Genomic DNA, 20,466 nt, shown 5'->3' with positions numbered 1-20,466 from the left:
TGTAAGGTTCAGGTGCACACTAAAACCTGTAGGTGCGTCGTGTTGGGAGTTTTTCATTTAAGTGGCTCAGATCAGGAAAGGTCAAACCTATTGCATGGAAAGAGTTGTCATGATTCAGGAGTATCCTGGGTGTAGAAACCTAGAGAGCTGTCTGAGTTCAGTAGTATTCATGTTATAGGCTGAGAGCTGTACAGTACAGTTGCTAATGTGATGGCGAAAAGAGAGAGCAGAATGAGTGACTGGGAGTTTGGGGAGAGACCTGCTGCTGCCATGTGGGCCTGAGCATCTCATCGATGATAAAATTCTTCAGATTCTTTCCTCACATGGTGAAATTCTTAAAGATAGCTCTTGTCAGAGTTAGCAGGACCAAATCTTTTCTTCTCCTTCAGCATGCTGGTCTTATCAAGCAGCTCTAGCTCCCCTTTGAGTACCACCAGTTCCCATGTTTACTACAGCGATAGCACAGCTGTCTTCAGACTACATTTCAGTCAGTTCTCATTTTAACTTTTTGACTGAACGTTTCTTTTTTTTCCAGAAGTCTTGAGGCATGAAAAAATTACCTGACCAGAAATGACTCTGTCTGAGGAATGTGATATACACACGTCCATCTGAAAATTAAGATGTATGACTTGCTGTTGTTTTGGAATTCCCAGGGCAGAGTAGCTCGCTAGGCTGCCAGCTTTTGCCATCTGTCAGGCATAGTTCTCACACTTCACGAGGCTGGCTTCCACACTGGTGCTATTTTTCTTAACAGTTAATGAATTCTATCCAAATCTCGAAGTGTTTCACATAGCTAGCTGAAGAATACCTCTGATAAAGCGCTCTTGTGTAGCTTAATAGACATCCAAGGAATGCTGTGACAGCTTTTCAACTGAAGGAAGTGCAGATAACGTTTCTTAGCAGTGAATTCTGAAACCGTATGATTAAGTGAATGTACTGCAGAAGGCCAAAAAGGAAATAAATATTAAAATAGAACTTTTTTTTTGAGATATTCACCCACTATTTCAAGGTGTGACTTAGTTAAGCAACTGGATCTGTACAGCTAGTGCTGAGTACAGATAACACAAAAGTCACTACTCGTTTCATCTCTTCCTGAATAACAAAAGTCATGGAATTGCTTTTGGAAAACTAACATTAGACTCTAGAAATTTGCCATCTGTTTTAATTATTTTCGTTCACTGAAGACTGCTTCATTGAATCACTGTCATGTATAGGAGTACAAGGGATTCCCTTCTGCATCACACCCGTGGGTCACCCAGCATCTTAGTACATGTTAGGCTGTGGCAATGCGGTACAAGCACATGAGGCTGGGGTCCCTTTCCCTTGCTCAGCATCCAGGGTTTTTGCATTATGAATGTTACAGGATTCAGGCTTGCCTAGTGTTTATGGAATCCACATATATACACATATAGATTTTGCTGTTTCCACATACTCTCGTGGCAGCAAGTTCAAGAAGCCCAGTTCCTGATGTGTAAATAGCTTTATTTTCTCTCTTTAAAGGAGAAACTGTTTTCACTGGGTACCCTGCAACTCTGTAATTGCAGGATTTCCTGAGGAATAACGTTTTCCATGCTCACCCAGTCGATCATCCGTGGTTTCGTAAACCTGAATTGCGAATATCTCCAGCCTTCTCTTCTCCAAACTAATGGCTGTCCTTACTAGACAGGTATTTCAGTCCCTGATCACTTCACTTGCTCTTCTCTCTGCTAATTTTAACTTCTGGAGAAATGGAGAACAGGCCGCACACGCAGTCCCAGATACGGTCTGTCTACGCTTTAAGTAGTGACAATAAGTCATTGTGTAACCTATACTGAAGCTCATCTGCTGGGTTTGACCCACTCTGTTTCATGAGGTTCTTCTAGAGTTCTTCACAATCTGTTGTTGCATTTCTTTAGCAGTGTCATTTTGAAATGTAGTTCAGGTATTTTGTGACAGACAAAGAGAAGGAACTCCTACCCATTTTAATTACTGATTTCATATTGTTTGTATTTGTCCAGGTTAGGGCTTCCCATAGAGATACATGTGGAACAGGCAGATAGACTTTAGATAAAATCTTGTGGTAAGGCAACTTCCATCTTATTTGTTTGTCATTCTCTGTAGGTCTCCTTTTGACCTTCAGTTTCAGTCCTCCAACCTCTGAGAACTTTGATTAGCCTAAGTGACCTAAACTGTTTTATCTGGAAATGGAGCAACTCAACAAAATCGCAGCGAATGTATCTGAGATTATTTAGCCTGAAGTATGCGGTAATGTGCACAAATAAATAATGTTTTCATAAAACAAATAAAATTACTTCATGTGGGAAAGAGAATGTTTAAAGATGTTTCTGCATCTTTGTGTTTCTCATTAGTCTCTCTTGGATCACGAGAAAAATGTAAACTTCAGAGACTGAAAGTTCCTAGGCTACTTTAACTCTGTGTGAATCTCCATGCCACAGAGGTTCCAGAGTCCTTCTGCTACTCCTGTACTTTCTCACTGTCTGTTATAAAGGTTACCAGTCATTGACGAATGCTTTCCTTCTGGCATCATAAAAGGGCACGGCCTTTTCTGCTCAGTGCCTGCGTGAACAGACATTGTCAGCATGGCTAAAGAACACAGTAACAGCGATGGTGCAGGATCCAGAAGCTCTGCAGACACAGTGAATCAGCTAAGTTAGCTGCAAGTCTCAGGAGGAAACAGCTAGAAAAATTTTCCACAGGAAGAACTTCATAACACATCTTGGATTGTTTCTCTAAAGACAGATTCAAGGGCACAGTTCCTTTGTAAAAGCATCCAATGGTCCGCCTATTTCTTTAATGTGCATGATAGTTTTGTGACTGTAGTTTAGAGATATGAAAACAGAATGTGATGAATATATACCACTTTATTTTATATGTTCATGGACATGGCATGGCAGCGGCAGAGTGCAGCAGTTCACAATTTGTGCTAATGCCTTTACTGTCAGTACAAAAGGACAACCAAGTTGCATGTAAAATGCACAGATTTGAAATGCACAGGTTTCAGATGGAAGCTCAACGTCTGATGTAAAAACTCCTCAGATCTGACAGCACCTCTGTCTGGCAGTTTAACTCAGATTCAAACATAATGCTGCTTTTCTTTACAACTGAAAATAGAAAACTTCTTACGTTGCCTAGATGTGTTAGCATGGGAGGAGTTAATGCTTGGAGAACAGAAGTTGCATCCGTAATAATGCTTTGCTTAAACTTTGACTTGTGTATACCCAGAACTGGACTTGCACTCTCAAACAATACAATTCTACGTGTAAACAACAAATTGCATAAACAACTCACTCTGTGAGTAGAACTGAGCCTTTTATATTAAAAAAACCTAAGGTATATGTATTCATAGACAGGTATGTTTTTATTCACACACACAAACATGCCTTAAAGCATTCCCAGCATTGCTACTGGAAGCTTGTCCCTTCCTGTCCCCTAAGCATGTATTTGCATTTTTTAAGATGTGGAGTTGACGTTTCTTAAATATAGTGCATTATAGAAAGAGAAGAAATAAGGAAAAAGAAATTTCTCCCACAGTGCTCCAGAAAAGTTTTCATGTCCTCAGCTTCTGAAACGTCTAAGATTATAAACTCACTGGCAAGCACCCGAGGAATTTCAAGGCATCTGTGCCTGTGCTACTTATTTTAAGCCCTGTCTTCCAATGTTATGAAATCAGCAAACCCTCCTGACTTTCTTAGTAATTCTGTTTTATGTGGTTCTGGCTTTCGGGGAGATTCAAGAATGACATAATCTTCTTTTCCCACCCCCAGATTTTGGACTGTTGCCGTTGGTTACACCCTTCCCAGTAATGTGCAGCAGGAATATCTGTCTGATCCCATATGCCCTTAAATGGAAGGCAACCCAGCAGAGATGAATAAAACCTGGTTTCATGGCTTTCAGTTGATCCCTGCCATAGGTAGATCAAGGCTTCTTCCTTTTCTTTCTGTCTGTCAGTATTGCTTGGGCTTCTGTGCAGGAGTGTCAGTCCAAGTTCATGCTGTTTTATAAGGCAACGGACCGATTTCTCAGTACGTTTTAGTCCTGCTACTGAGAGAAAAGCAGATATTTTGAATGTAGAAGCAGTGAATAAATGAGCTATATAGAGTGCTTCTTTTGGAGCATTTACCTAAATACACACAGAAAGTACAACATTTTTCATTTTTGAAAGGAAAAAAAAACGAGAACTGGGCTTGTATGTACTCATAAGCACTCAACCAATGATGCTTTGTACCAAATTCAAGTACCAAGATGTAATACAGTATAAACGTCAGAAAGATAAGGCACTTCCTGGAGTTTGTTATCAGCATCGTTGAATTAGAAGTATTTCACAATCCAGCCCCACTGCCAGTCTCCTCAAGCCTCTCCTGACTGTCTGAAGACAAGAGACTTGGTAGGAGTTGGAAATGGAGCGTTTTACTACAACATAGACAGCAACACTTCCAGCTGCACGTAAAGGTATGGTTAAAAGGTGAGAACACGATGCAGCATATGCAGAACACCTTGTCCTAGATCGAAACTCAGAATTTCAGAGAAAGAAGTATTCCTCGGCCCTTGGAAAGGGCAGTGAGTGCAGCAGTGGCACAGCACAGCCTGCTTTGAGCATTTGCTCTGCACTCATCTGTGCCTGCAGCAGTTCTGAGAAGATTTGATGTGCCTAGACAATACAGGGAGAGACACGTGTCTCTCCCCTTGTACTTTCTATGAAGTCTAGACGTCATTCTGCTCCGCAGATTACATCTTCTCCGGGCTGAACAAACCTATGAAACAAAGCCTATGAAATAAATCAATATTATAATTATTGCCCCACACAAGCTATTTTAAAGACTGTCTCTCAGAAGCTCATTCATTCATGGGCAGTACTTTGGCTCCGTGTGCATTTATGTAAGTAAGAAGAATTTTGGACCTCCTTTCTATTACATCAATAAGCTTTTCAATTCCTTTTCTGCCTCCTTGGCTCTCCCAGTATACTTTGTCCAGGAACAGAGACTGAAGCAATTTCTCCCGTAAACGCTGGCTCCTCAGCACTGAAACTGCAGACTCAGGGAATCTAGGAAAGCACAAAGACAGACATCAGTTTTGCCATCGCTCTGAATTGTAATATTCATGTTGTGGTTTAGCAATCGGTTCTGTGAATATAGACTGCGACTCAGCAAACGAAGTCCACGCGTGCCCAATCATACACGAGTTAATTGTGTCTTTTACACAAGTAAAATTAGTCACACATTTTTAGACACATCCTGTAATTCGTAGCATGCTTCTTGGGCTGATATTTATTCCAGTAACTTAGTGAGCCCTGCTTTTTGATGATAACACGGTAACTCATTTTACAAAGTTATCAACTTGAAGCTTACTCATTGATCCCTTGCAGTATTTTGAAGTCGAGGTTGTCCTCGCTTCTGTCAAAGAAACCCTTATTGTCCACAAAGGCCAAGTGTCTTTGATCATGCCTTCTCTGCACTATGTGCATCAAGTCAACAGCATCCTGATTGCTGCATCTCAGCGCCAGTCCTTGCTGCACGCAGGAATCCTCCTTCAGAGGTCTGAATCCACAGCAGTGTCTGTCTAGCCGGTTATAGATCTAAAACCAAGCACAGCAGAGCGCCGAGTGAGAACAGCATCAAAGTATTTGGGGCACGATGCCACTGTCAGACATCGCTCGTTAGCACAGCTGGCAAGAGAACAAGCTCAGAACAAGCATAATTAAAGGCAGCAGTGAAATGGCATTAAAGACCTGGTCCACAGATTTCACATTCCGTGAAAGGCGATTTGCTAGACTGCGTATTGTATCCATTTTATAGCCATGATTTGTTATGTCAGTAGAAATTCTTTGAAAATAATGGAACAATGCCACTTTGTAATTGGAATAACAAATGGGGAATACAATTCAAGTTTTTAGCAAGGGCTGTGGGTATTTTTTTTACATGTTGTCTGTGGGAGCACAATAGAAATAGCATAGCCTGACAGACACAAAAGGCCTCAATTTTCTATCAGACGTGCAAAGTTTTTACTTTTTTTTAAAAAAAAAGATGGGTAAGGATCACATGGAACAACCAGCAGCTACCAAACACAAGAATGAAGAGTAGATTTGTAGCCACAGAGAAGCCTCTCCAAGCTGCCCTGGGATGCATACTTTAATGACATCAAGGTCTGAGCTATTGTTTCCCATGGGAACACTCACTCAGTCATCACACAGCACTTAGCTGGAAAGGAATACATCTGGTCTAACTTTAGCAGTGTAAATGCTAAGCATCTCTCCTGACCTAGTCATTTCTGGTCCTTACGTAAACAATGACAAGAACTAAGCACTCCCTGAGTAAAGGATGCCATTTTAGGCTAACTGTCGAGCATGGGAAAGATACATCACTCTTCACAGGTATTCGTATCTCCCAAAGACTAGCTAATAGTATTGTCAGGACCCTGAGTGCACGAGTGGGCCTTAATTGCTTTAAGCAGTCTCACCTGGGACCTTCACACACTGCCCATGGGCCCAGGAAGCCTATTTAAGCTCAGGCTCAGCTGTTCAGCCTTCTTTTAGGCTCCACTGTGGGTGTATGTGCTCTTTGTCCTGTTTCTTGGTGCTACTGGATAGCTGCCTGGGTGTTTGGGTCTTGTGCTGTGGGCTAAACTCTGCCAGGCCTGCTTTGTGTCTGCCCTCAGCTCCAGGCTTGGCTTCCCCTGGGGGCCAGTCCCATTCTTGCTCGAAGGTGTTTTTGGAGCAGAAGTGAGGTAAGATGCATTTAGGCTTTAGAAATAGCTAATCAATAGTAAATCTTTCTTTCTTTTTTTTTTGTCCTTCTTGTTCACTGTATAGTGCTAACCTTTAAAACTGCTCCAGGCATAAAAATAATACTGCTCATGTAAGCATGAAGCCCTCTAAAATTTGTCTTATTTTTTGGCACCTCAGTGAAATTAAGTAATATGACTTCTGATGTAAAGCTCTGATGAATGGTTGAAAGGTCTCCTGTTACTGTTCATCAAACAAAAGCCTGAGAGCACTTTTTTTCCTCTGGAGCACATAACACTACTGCCACTGGTCTTGGTTGCAGTGTTTATTTATAACTGAGGAAATCCTAGGGAAAGAACTAGACTTCTTCCTTGCTTTTCTGTTGAGCCGTGCTGAGCATCTTCAGGCTCAAGAGGCACTGTTGCATGTCCTAGCTCATTTCCCATTGAATTCATTGCCAAAAAGGAAAGGAGTGGCTTCAAGACCCCTCTCATACATGGCCCTATTTCATCTTCACCACATATCATTATATGTGTTAATAGATGAGTAGACTGTGTTCTTACAGATAGTATCTTTGCATGCACTGCAACATTCAGTGTTAAAACAGAACAAGGTGATAGTCTGGAACTGATACCGTAACCTTAACAGTTTAGTACTGATTTTTGATATGTATTTCTGTATGCACATGAGAGCTCGAAATTAAGTAAGTCATTTTTACTTTTCATGTCCTTACTTCACCTGAGTCCTTGAAGAAGAAGTGTAAAGGTCAAAAACAAGCATTTGTCGGCCTGCTCCTATGGTTTACAGTATTGGAATCCAGAGATTAGGAACCTCTTTAAGAGCACCGAAGGCATTTCTTTGATGGAAGTATGTTTAACCTTTCACTGTTATACTGAATGATTTATGAAGCAATTTTTTTTTACAGCAGTGTTCTGTAGCTTACCAGACTAGGCTTTACACTATAATTTTTCTTGATGTTAAGTCTAATTTTTTCATTAACATCATAATTTTTTCATCAGCATCAGGCAACTACACCTGATTGGCTTCTTTCATGATCTCCAGCAGTCTCAGGTCATCAATTCTAAGGTGTCAGGTCATCTCCACAGCGCATTACATCCTGTAAGCACATTACATGGGTACCTCAGTTCTTCAAAGTCCCTTTATATTTTCTGTGTTATTTATTCTGATTCAATCTCAAATGCACAGAGGATAAAAATTCATTCTTAGAAGTATAGTTGAATTGACCTCTCCCTCTAGAAAACAGGAATTCCCTTAAGAAGTTTAAAAAACTTGTCTTATAAGAACTTAACTGTTCTGTGCTGTTTTTTAAGAATTTTAAAACTGTTGTAGAAGAAAACAAGAAAAAAAAGTTGTGAAAAAATTAACTGCCACATTCTGCAGTTTTTCTGCTGGGTTACGTTGTATTATGTTTAGAACCAAAGTAATCCACGTGTGACTTGATACCACTTTCTAAGAGTTACTTGCTCATAGTGGAACTGAAGATGGAGTCATTGAACAAGTGGCAATATATTTTCAGAGAAAAATTTCATGCTCTGTTTAACGTGGCAGCAGAAATGCAAGCACTGGAAGCATTCATTAATCCTATAACAGACCCGAGGAGGGCAGGGATAGGATATGTGTGAGGCAGAATGATTCGTATATTTTGAAAAATGAAACTCTATTAAAAAGTTGAATTATACGAATGCTCAATCACAGTGCATAAAACTAGTGCTTACTGCAATTTGAAATACCAACTGCTTTACAGACATCAGTAATTGCTGCAAGAGGCTCACTTATTCACACCTGTTGGGCAGGCAGAGACAATTGGAAGCAATGCTAAGGGAGGTGTAAAATCAGCTGCCAGCCATATGTAGGTAGTTCAGCTCAGTCCTTATAAATACAGAGTGTATTAATGTCCTGTTGTGTAACTGGTCGCATAATGATAACACAGGACAAGCCCCTAGAGTGGTGCTGCTTGGGAAGCTAATGCTGATGTGCTAACTGTTCTAACTGAAGAACAGCAGCTATGGTGTTCATCAGTTAATCCCATATTCCTTCCTCATCAAGTCTGAACATTAAATCGATGGTAAATTAAGCCAGAAAATTTACTTCTAAAAGCTACTGTCTAGACTCTCATTTCACCTGTCCAAAGCTAAGGTGAAACACTAGGCCTGCCTCATAAGTACAGGAATATAGAGTATCTTTAAATGGGTGAATCTAGTTCCTGATCTTTTCCTGACTGCAAGTTGTTTTGAACATTTTAATCATAAATAACTAGGAACAAGTTCCAATTGTGCATTAAAAAAAAAAAGACTTTTCCAAGATACCAAGTGTGTTTATGTGACTTTTGAGGCAGATATGTGTTCATTAAATGTTGTACCTGCAGAAGAAAATCGAAGACGGCCATTTTGGACCACTCATGATGATGGATTTCAGTACAGCCCCACTCAGCTTTGGGGACTTTACCGTTCTGCCAGCATTTCTGCTTCAGTAGTTGCTGATATTTCCCCCAGGTTAATCTCACTGAAGAATGAGTATTGTTATCGGTTGGACTCAGTGAAGAATCCCAGAGAATAACAGGACAGGCTTGACCAGCTGAAAAAGGAAGAACAGGTTATAGTTATACTTGGATACTGTCAGACTGATTTTAGACATTGCCTAAGCAGTCATAATTATATTGCTTTGCAGATGTGGTAGAAAAAAAGTTGCCACAGTCTAATAACTTAACATCCTTTGGTTTATGTGGTCTTATTCCACATCTAAAACCAGCCAGCAAAAGAATGAAGGAAGCGTAGACATAAATGCCTACAGTACACAGAAGGCTGTTTTTTCCACTTGAAGGAGATTAACGTATAAAATCATATACTAAACCAAAGTTTTACAGAGCCCACAGGTAGCTTAATAGCCTAATGCTGCTATGAACCAATGGTGAAGTTTCTGCAGTGAACTGATAACAATTTACAGGGGCTGAAAACTTCTCTCAAAGTGTGTTTTCCTGTATAATAGGCATGAAAAGATTATAAATCCTATACTCAAAGTGGATTTTTTTTAGTATTGTAGGCTTATCATGTATGATTTTGCAGCCTGAAATGACATATGAGAATACTGCAGCGTTACCTTAGCATGAATAAACACCTTGACAACTATTATTTTTACTGTTTACTTATAAAGATAGAACATGAGAGCTGTTTTGTATAGCAACTCTTTTGGTTAAATTCTTGTTTTATTTTCTGTGAGAGAGTATTCCACTTTTCCTTTAAATCACTAAGTGACTGGTGCCTTCTCCAGAGGCAACCTGGATGGACGTCAGAGCACAGAAGATTGGCATCAGCAATTAGCAGCTTTTACCTAGCTGTTCATGTGCATGCTGGGTGAATGAAGGGTGGAACAGGCTGCCCAGAGAGGTGGTGGAGTCCCCTTCTCTGGAGACGCACAAGATCTGCCTGCATGCTTACCTATGCAACCTGGTCTAGGAAGCTGCTTTGGTAGGAGGGTTGGACTCTATGATCTCTAGAGGTCCCTTCCAACCCCTATGATTTGGTGTTTTGTAACTGAGATTTTTGCTCTAATAAGTGTTATTGTGCTCTTTGTATCTGTTATAGTTTCCATGGAAATAAATAGGAGGCAGTACTTTCAGGGTGACCTAAGTATAGACCCCATGTGCAATCACATCCCAGTGTCTGCTCCATTAAGAAAAGTAGATAAAAGTAAGCTCTTTTCCAGCACCAGAATGTACTTGATCTTCTCTCTGCCACGGTATATGCATATAAGCTAGTCTTCAAATCAAGGCAAAGTGTGGCTCTTTAAATCCCCTCCTTGATTAGATCTTTGGTCTGTCCTTAGGAACCCAGGAAGTGTCCTTTCACTATGATCAGCATCATGCATCAGCATTTTTCCTCTGACAGGAGGGGAAGAGGGCTGAGCACTCCTGTAAAATCAGGCTGCTTTTCTACTGATATGCCTGAAGGAGTGTTCAGGAGGTTAATTTCATGAACTCTAGCCATTTCCCAACATTTCCCAATCTCCCTTGCTTTGCCTCAGCTGATATTGCAGATGACTTTAGCCAAGTCAGGTCAGCTGTCAGCTAAACTTCTTTCCAAGCCAGCTGGAGAAGGTCTGTAAAAGCACAGGGAATTGCCACACGCATACACACACACCTACAAAGTAAAAACATCTTCCTTCAGAATCAGATCTGATCTTCTGTTTTTGGACCTCTGTTAACAGCTTATATAAGCAATGTGCCACTTGTTCAATAAATCAAATATGTAAACTGCTTTCTTAACAAAACAAACATCTTCTGTCCTCAACAGGGACATGATAAACAATAGTAATATAAATACTTGAAAAATATGAATAGTATCATGCCAGTTTCTGATAAGATTAACAAAAAGATTTTTTTTTCAAAGAGCAAGATTAAATACAGGAAATGCTTGCATTTCAGAGGAAATGGAAGCAGAGAAGATGTGCCAAAATAAAATCTTTCAACTCCATAGTTTAAATTGAATTAAGGGAATACAAATCAGCAACTTCAATGAGGAGCAGCGACTTAAATTTTTGACACTAGCAGGAAAACACAAAATTGCTGGATTAAAGCAGATAAGGAGATGATACGTAGCTGCATGATTTGACATGACCCCAGGGAGGTAGGCAGTTCTTTTGATTTAGGATCCCTGTCATTTTGTGTCGGGGAGCCCAGAACTGGACACAGTACTCCAGGTGAGGCCTCACCAGGGCAGAGTAGAGAGGGAGGATCACCTGCCTTGACCTGCTGGCCACGCTCTTTTTAACGCACCCTAGGATGCTGTTGGCCCTCTGGCCACCAGGGCACACTGCTGGCTCATGGCCAGCTCATTAATTTCAAACATGAGAGAATGAGTTATCTTACCTGACCTGTCCGTACGTTATGGAACAACAACAATCTCCCTCCTCCAAATTTTTGTTCACACTTACAGAGATTTGCAGTTAACTAAGGAATGGGAGGGCTGTGAACGTAGAACTTGCACGCAGCCTTTTGCTAGACTTTCAAAATAAACACATCAGTGAGAGAATTGTGGGAATAAAGGAAACAAAACCTGCATAGAGTTTAGTAAGTGACTCTCTGAAACTGCTTTTGACAAAATGAATGACAGTTTTGAAAAGCCCATTTTTTAAGATTTTAATGCTACATCAAACATGTCCTGTTGCATCACATCACAAGTGAGGCAAGCTAAAGGGATGTGCCATGGAGAGAGAGATGTCAGTTCAGAAATTGTGTACATTTGTTCACAGTCTCTAATCATGTAGCACTCTCTTTGCATATGAATAACACGAGCTATCCTGTAAAAAAACCTTTGGAGTTCCCACCTCACCTTAAATGCATGCGAGTTACAGAAATGAGCTTACTAATGGCTCACACTGTTTATAAGAATACTTCTTTTTTTGTTAATTTTGTCAATGAAAAAACGGTGTCAAGATTGTGCCAAATACAAGCATGCAAACAGCAGTGAGCTCAAGTAGAAGTGGGGCATCTGAGCTCCAGAATATTTTGAGGCTAAAGAAATGGAGAGAGACAAAGTACAGTAAGTGTTCCAAATCCTCTGTTCACTCTTTAACTGGAAAAAATGAAGTGGGACCAAAATAATGTTATTTCTCTTCTCATCACCTAGCAACACTCTTCTTGCTATAGGAACGTAGCCAGTTATGTGGAAAGGAAAATTCAAGACAGCAGAATGACTCTGTCTGTCCCAGACAGTCCAAAGCATACTGTAAGATGACAGACACTGTGCAACACAATGCACAATTAGCCTAATGGTCGTTCACAGGGGCTTGCAGCCTATCATCTCTGCAGCCATGCTGTGCAGAATTTCTCCAACTGACCTACCTTAATTCCTCGTGACAGCTCCATAGCAATAAATTGTGTGTCTAAAAATAAACTAGGCATAATGTATCTTCCATGGCCTGCAAGTATGAATAATATTCAGAAGCCACTGAACTGTTATTCCTAGAGATTCATTCACATTGTTGTGCAGGTTGCCAAAAGGAACGTTTACAAAGCAGGAACAAATCAGAGCTCACTAGGTCCTCTTCCTGCTATCAGATTTTAGAAAGCCATTCCTGTGTTACTTGTTTGCTGTTTCTTTTTTTGAGACGGACTGAAATACAAATATTTCCCTTAAGCTAATTTCAGCAGTAAGAAATGAACAGCAAAAACAAATAGCCAGCCACTTTAGCAATGATTCACTAAAATGCAACGTAGTCCTTTTGGGCTGTGATTTGTGACTGAACAAAAATAGCAGTTAGGCTGCAGACATTTAATAAGTAGCTATCTTAGATGTAGACTTCCAACTTGCATTGCACGTCTGAAATCTAATTTCTCTGTGGGACAGAAAGCCAAAATTTTTAGTGAAAACTGTTTAAACCAAGGGCCTCAGAACATCACGCAGGAGTCAATGAGATGTAGTAATTCTTTGAAGTACGAGGAGAGAGGGCAGAATATTAAGAAAGAAGAAAAGAATAGTTCCCAGAGATATTAGTAGCATTCAAGTAGCATAAAGCTTCTTCAGGAAGTTCTCCTGCCTTTTCAAGTAGGTTGTAATCTGACAGAATACGAAGCCCTTTGTCTTCTACCTGTTTGAGAGATGAATTCTTGTGTTCTCTTTCAATAATATTTTATTAGAGATAAATCTAAGAGATGAGAAAACTTAAATAGAGGCAAATATCCACTGAATCATAAAGTAACCTTCTGGAATTTCTTTAGTCAGCCTGTGCAATGTCATGCGACATAAGGTGACTCCCTCTGTTTTCTCATTACAAATTCTCATGGACAGTGAATCATTACTGCTCTCAGCAGCTCAACTGTTGTTGTATTTATTCTAAATTTTGGGGTACTGCATCCTTTGGTGCAGAACAGTTACCTGACAGAAATTACAGAGATGCTTTGCACCCTTGTAACAATGGGATTAGTTCTCAGACTAGCAGGAGTTAAAGCTGCTGCTGCTGTCCTGTGGTTAATGTGGGATGGGGGGAGCTGAAAATCATAGGAATGCATTACCTTGGAAGAACTCCGTTTTCCTGCTTACAGAAGGTAAGCTCCTGTTTAGCCCCAAGATCCTATCCAAATGAAAGGCAAACACTTCACTCATGTCAAGGGGTCTTTTGATGATGCCACAGTGCCCCCGATTACAGGCAGTTTCTGTGGTGCTGGGACCCGTCTCAAAAACTACCAGGACAGCTTTCTGAGAAGGCAGTTCTTGAATGCTCTCTATCCGAGAATCTGCCAACATACGCATGTTTAAAATGTCTTCTTTGCTCAGCCACGAGGGGGAGCTCTCGCTGTAAATCCTGATGTTACTCTCCTCAGCCTGAGGCTGTGCCTTAATCCTTCCAGAAATCCCCCCAGGTCTCTGGTGCCCCCTCTCCCTGACCGCCATTTCTTTATGCTGGTGTACATCCATTTGGCGCTTTTTTGCCTCCAGAGCTGTTGCTGCTCCCATGGCACCCACATCGTGCACGTCCCTCCCCGGCTGCTGAACAAAGATCTCTTCCTGGCCAGTGAAAGCAGCTTTTGGGAAGTGCTGTCCGTAGGACAATGGGACCGCATGTTTCTTCCTGCGCTTTGGCTTTACCGTGCCTCTGATATTGGCAGGCTTGCTGCGCTTGGACCGCAGGGTGATATAAACCACGTTGGGTGGCACCGAGGTCCCATTGCCACCCAGCTGGGCTTCCTGGAAGCTGGGTGGTGACAGGGTGCTATCCAGTGGGATGCCCAGAAAAGAAGTCTGCAATGCATCTTGGAGACTTCTGGAACTGATGGTTTCGTATCCTCCTTTGTGCTGGGGTAAAACGTGGCTCACTTGACTGACGAGGAAACCCAGGTAGATCAGACACGCAGTGCCCAGCAGCAGATTCCTTCTTGTCCTCAGGCGCCTGCAAGTCCACAGCCTTAGTGTCCATGGGGAGCACAGGCAGCAAATAAGCAAGTTTTTTATTTTACCTGGCTGATCAAAGAAGGTCATTTCTCTAGTGAATCTGCATGATGAAAACAGCATACAGTCTTCTGTACGTTCCAGACAGGATGATGATGATGCATGTTTTCCCTTCTCTGTTTTCTATTTCTCCTTTTCCAAAAAGCTTCCTGCATGGGTGATGGACAGAGGCTATGGATATGCCTGGGAATGTGCTTAGTACTAAGGATGCTGACAATCCACCTCTACAAGCTGTTGAATTCTTATCAGCCACCACAGGGCAAGTGATTGGCTTCAGAGAATGAATGGAGCCAGCTACGTAAGCAAAGTTTACTCACATGTAGCCTAAAATATCTGAAGTTCTCCCTTGCAAACTGCAAAAAATAAAATAAAATAAAATAAAATAAAGTGGTTAATAGTACCATTTGGTTTCATTACTCACAATTCAGTATATGTGGTTCTTTATTTTAAGAGACAGAAATTCTAAATGAAACAGTATGCACTTAGAAGTGTTCCAGAATAAATCTTTCACTTTCTAATTGCAATAGAATTTAAACACCAAAATCATGAAACACAAGCTCAAATTGCAATCTCAGCTAGCTGTCTTCCAGCATTAGAAGAGAAACTTATCAAATCCAAATCATTATCTTTTTCTTACGAGACAGAGCCTTTACTAAAGCTCATGTATGGAAGTGCTGTAAATTATATACTATTAACAACCAATAACTGTAGCAGTGAAATATGCACATATTCACTAATACAAAAGTGAAGTAGCAGTAACAAATGTCCCTAGTTTAATGTAAAAACAGTTCACATAACTCATAAACACACATTAAAAATGAAAGACAGTTAATTCTTTACACTCTTGTGAAGTCATACAATAGGACCTAGCATTAGTTTTTCAAATAAAATCTGATTGCCTTATATATCCTTTCAAAGAAACAAAGAGTCAGTGCATACTGCAAACTTACTGCTATAAAAGTATAAAGCCTCTTACCTATTCAGATTGACTCATCCTTTGTCCTGGTAAATTCCTTAGGTTAATAAAAATAACTTAGTAAAATTGACGTTTTCAAAGTACTCTAGCCCATATTTCAGTTTTAAGTGTAGTTCACATTTATGTATTTCATTACAAGCTAAATACTGTTTGGAACCTAACTGTACTGAGAGGTTGTCTGCATACGAACTGCTATAAACTTACATGAACCTCACGTTATGAAAAAAAAAAAAAAACAAACACCCTCTTCTATTTTAAATTCTGTAATGAAAAGTTGTGTGAAGTAAGTGCCTTCCAGAAGTACATTCCATCCATTTCTAACTCCCGAGGGCCCTCTAGTGCACTGCATGCAGATGAACAGAAGAAATTCCCATTTTTAATAGTGTTTTCTTTTTGTAAGAAGGCCCTCTGCATTTTGAAACATTTGAGAATCAGATGTTCTTGTGCAAGAAATGCAGAACAAACAGTAGCTTTTGAAATATGGTACTAAACTCAGGGTCTTCTATGTGTGTGTTCCCAAATGAGGACAGCACAGTCACTGTACAGAAGAGGTAGTGAGAAGAGCTCATGCAGAACTGAGCAGGGAGACAGTGGTGGAGCTACGACTTCTGACTCCCCACTTGGTATAAGCACAAAATAATAGAATGGATATGTTTGCTGCAATTTCAACTAATAGGGACGTTGCCTGTTCCACAATTAGCACTCACATGTTTAAAGAATAGGGTTATGTTTCAGATGGGTCTAATCTAAGTTATAAAACTCTTTGGTTTTTGTTTTGTTTTGTTTTGTTTTCCACTGACAACCACTTTTCTTTGCTTAATTCAAAAAGCTCCAGACAAGATATCAATAACACTGGGATAGATATGGCTAACCTTGCTTGAAGTTGTTTACACTTTGAAGGGGTTGCCCGATATGGACCTTATCAGATCAGCCTTACATGCTGGAGGGCCCTGCTGAAAGATGGAGTGGACGTTAGAGTGATAGCAGCTTTGTGCCCTTTTGACTAATACAGAACATAAACGGGTCCCTTGAATGGCCTCCTGTGTTCCATCTAATAGCAGTACAAAGTGAGTGCAAAATATTATCGAGTTATATGGGTAAAATCAGGGCCCAGGGTATATTTGCATATACACATGAAGTCTTTTGAAACGCTTTAGACAGGTTTCTCGCTTAAAAGACAAGTAATGGGAAGCAAACAGAACGTTTAAGCAAACAATTTGGAAGCAAACAATTCAGATGTAACCACTGTACTTCTTCCAATATCTCAGAACGTTATTCTTTCCACCTTGCATTGCTAATGGCACAGACCAGGGAATGTGTCACACTGCAGCAGTTATATCTGAAAGTCCAGTTCTCCATGGCGATCAAGCAGTTGTGAATTGCTGTATGTTCCAGTTACTAATACCTTTCTTTTGGCATGGCATTACTTTTAAATGGTGTACCCTATACAATCTTCCTGCAGCAATTCTTTAGAAGATTGTCTGGTCAAAATTATAAAAGGATACAGGTTATTTTTTTTTCTTTCCTGATTTTCTTTGTTGCCTAGAAGCTAAAATGTGTTGTACTCACAGATGTGCAGTGTTGACCACTGAAGGGCAACCTGAAAAGGTGAACTTTCCGTGTTCACAAAACATCTAGGCAATTTTTTATTTTTTTTGAAAGAATAGACTGAACTATGAGAGTTGTCTCATCAAACTCTGACTTCAGTCATCACATTTTGCCTACCTATACTTAGCCTGCAAGTCGGTATTTATTTCTTGCCTCAAACTATTCCTGTAGCATTGCCATCACTATCCACTAAAGTCGGTTTCTCATGTTGTTACTTTATATATATACTGATATTCCATTTATTTATATACTAATATTCCATTATATCTTCCTAAGTGCGGGGGCACAGGACCGTCAAAGCTAATATTGGATTGGACGGAATGGAAAAGGGTAACGGATGGAAGAAGGGAACTGAAGAAGCAGTTTCTACCCTAGGCACAGATTGGAGAATGTAAATGAAGCCGGGTACGCGCCGGGCTCCCCCTCAGGGCCGCTCCCGGACACAGCAGCGGTGCAAGGGGCGGAGGGCGGAGGCGGGCCGAGGCGCGGGGCGGGGCAGGAGGCCGGAGCTGCGGGGCGGCCGGTGAGGCAGCGCGGCCGGGCCGGGCTGGGGGTTCTGGGTGCCTGTGGGAGCAGTCGCCATCGGCTTCTCCCGCCGCCTCGTTCCCCCAAGCGGTGTCTGAGCGCTTGGCCTTGCGGGAGAGCGGGGAAGCTGAGCCGCGCTTTGCTGGGTCGTGTTCCGCCTCATGGCGGCCTGCTTGCGGATCGTGGCTCCTTCCGATGCGTGTCGGTGCGAGTAGGGGGAGCGAAGTGTGGCAGCGTAGTGAGCTCAGCTGCTCGCTTTTCGTCTTTCAGAAGCGCGGTTGGAAGGGGGCTCGGTGCCCACCCAGTCCCAACCATAGGCTGGTTGCCCCGCAGTGAAACAGCTCAGCCGCCCAGGGCCTGGTTCAGCCAGGCCACGAGCTCCTGAAGGGACGGGGCACCCGCAGCTCTCTGGGCTGCTGTGCCAAGGCCTCGCTGCCCTCTGGGTGAGGATTGGGTGAAGGAACACTGGTGTGTTTCTGTGGAAACCGTTGAATCATGAGAACAGCTTCTCTATAGTAATAAAGGCAACTGCACATCGTCGAGATGGTTGTTGTGTTGCCTCAGTGTGTCTGTTTATGGTTGTAAAGGTAAGCAAAAATAGGGGCAAGTCGTTTTTTTCCGGGGTACGGCTTGGAGAAGCTGATCACTGCGAAGGACGATAATACTTGTACGTGGCAACAAAGGTGCTGCTCCCTGCTGATTTATCTGTTGGGCCAGATGTGTTACACAAACAGAGAACAAAACTTAGAAATGAGGGTGGGCATAAATCAAGCTAATAGAAGAACATGGAGGCAGCTAAACTTGTCAATAAGAAAGCAGGACGGACATCCTGTTGTCCCAACAAGATAACCAAACAGATGTCTCTCTTAAATAGAACACCCACAGGAATGGTGAGGAGCTCTCCCCCTTCAAGGTTTGAAAATTTACAGCAAAATGGACCCTTAGGTTTAATCCCCTCGATAACCAGAGTTTGGAATGTGATGAATATGCATGTGCTATACCTTTAAATATTTACTCGTTTCTCTCTTCAGTGTGCATGTTTGGTGGAGAGATCCCCCATGCACCCAGCGCTGTAATAAAGGGAATACCTGCTTGGCATATTTCATTGGTGAGTCAGGTTACTTTGTCGGATTTCTTGGCATCAGAACGAGAAAACACAGAATGCATACTTCCAGAGAGATAAACGTTGAAGTTAGGGGGATATGAAGTCAGTGGGATAAAGCCAATGTATACAAACAAAACTATCTCTCCTCTGCAGCTCAGAAACCTTGAAATGCTTTTCAGAAAGGCCTGCTTACTGAAGAACTTCTTTCAATGACGGCGACGTCTGTCTCTGACTTGCACACTGTGTTCTGACCTCAGCAATAGCCCCACCATCACATTTATTAGCCATTGGAGGTGCATAAGCTATTCATCTGGCAATTACAGGATTGTAGAGAACAAAAGAGGCTTTTCAGGCATCCTCTGCTCTCCAAACAGAGACAAAGGTTATTGTCCCAGTATGTGCAAAAAGTGCAGTCAACTTAATGCTGTATGCCAATTCACTATTTGCTCGGGAGGCTGCGTGATAGATGAATTTGTTTGGAAGGGACTTCTGGCAGCTGTCTAGTTCAATTCCCCACTTAAAGCAGTGCTATCATTGAAGCGCATCCAGTTGCTCCGGGTCTTGTCCAGCTGAACTTGGTCTTGAAGTCATTAAAAAGGAGTTAGAAGTTGGCTCTGATGTTGAGTTGAGTTTGGAGAGTAAGTACCCAAAACCCTGGAGAGTTGCAGAGTTTTCATCAACCTGAGCAGAGGATACTCCTTCTTAATTAACTGAAAGTTGTGGGCTTTGTGTCATAATGTTAGTTTTACAATTGTGCTATTGTCTTCAGTGTGCAGTTTTTTATATCCAGTTGTATGGGAACTGTTGAATTGAGGCCTGAACTACTGATGGATCACCTGAGGTGAGCACTGAGTCAGCTGCAGGAGCACAGGTGAAGGCAATGCACCTGTGTGACCAGAAGGGGTGGAGTCTGGCTCCACCTCTCCCAGACCCCATTGAAGGGCTGACCATCGCCAGGGGAGGGTCTCTTGTTGGAGATCCCTCCTGTGTGGAGTTCTGGGTGAGCCTTGGCCATCAGAGACAGGTGAACCTTTCCTAACTTATTGGGTGTTTTTATACCATTGGGATAAGCCATGCAAAAATATACCATTCCCCTTTGTTTTTTTTGTGTGGGTACTATTCTTTTGCAGTATTCACCCTACACCAGTAGATTCTGTCTTGCCCTGCTTCGTACAGATTTTTCTCTCAGTGGATATAAAAATGAAGTGTTTTTGATGTGGCATTTATCTGTAGATTAAGAAAATTCAAAGCAGTTTTATCATCCTCTTTAATTTGGAAGTTCTTAATGTTTTACTTGAGTAATGACTTATTTATATTTTCTTATTTAAAGGCTAAAGAACTGAAGCCTGCGTTCACCGAGGAGCAATTCTGTGTCTTTAATAGTATAAAGCTCTTGTGCCTTATTTGTATGTGAAAGGCATTTAACATACTATGAGCCAATCTTGATGGCATGAAGCTAGCTGATGTAAGCTGTTATCTGTTCTGATTGTCTGATGTCACTGATGTCACTTCTTCAGTCCTGGAAGAAATCTCATCCTTCTTACTTCTGCTGCACAGTCTTCAGGTCCCA

At 41.5% G+C, this 20,466-nt stretch overlaps 1 protein-coding gene across 1 annotated transcript; it reads right to left on the bottom strand.

Annotated features, from left to right (window-relative positions):
* Positions 1-3,056: 3,056 nt before the first annotated feature.
* Positions 3,057-15,933, bottom strand: GASK1B (golgi associated kinase 1B). The gene is made up of 5 exons (XM_065736244.1): positions 15,659-15,933; positions 13,749-15,035; positions 9,099-9,313; positions 5,346-5,572; positions 3,057-5,041 (listed from the first exon to the last, which is right to left on the bottom strand). Exons 2-5 carry the CDS (start codon positions 14,743-14,745, stop codon positions 4,834-4,836), a joined length of 1,647 nt encoding a protein of 548 aa, XP_065592316.1. The 5' UTR covers positions 14,746-15,035; positions 15,659-15,933; the 3' UTR covers positions 3,057-4,833.
* Between the last annotated feature and the right edge of the window lie 4,533 nt (positions 15,934-20,466).

Source organism: Cyrtonyx montezumae, unplaced genomic scaffold (genome assembly GCF_038088225.1).
Source record: "Cyrtonyx montezumae isolate F1298 unplaced genomic scaffold, pur_monq_1.0 scaffold_2, whole genome shotgun sequence".
Taxonomy (NCBI): domain Eukaryota; kingdom Metazoa; phylum Chordata; class Aves; order Galliformes; family Odontophoridae; genus Cyrtonyx; species Cyrtonyx montezumae.
This window is presented reverse-complemented; position numbering and strand designations above follow the sequence as displayed.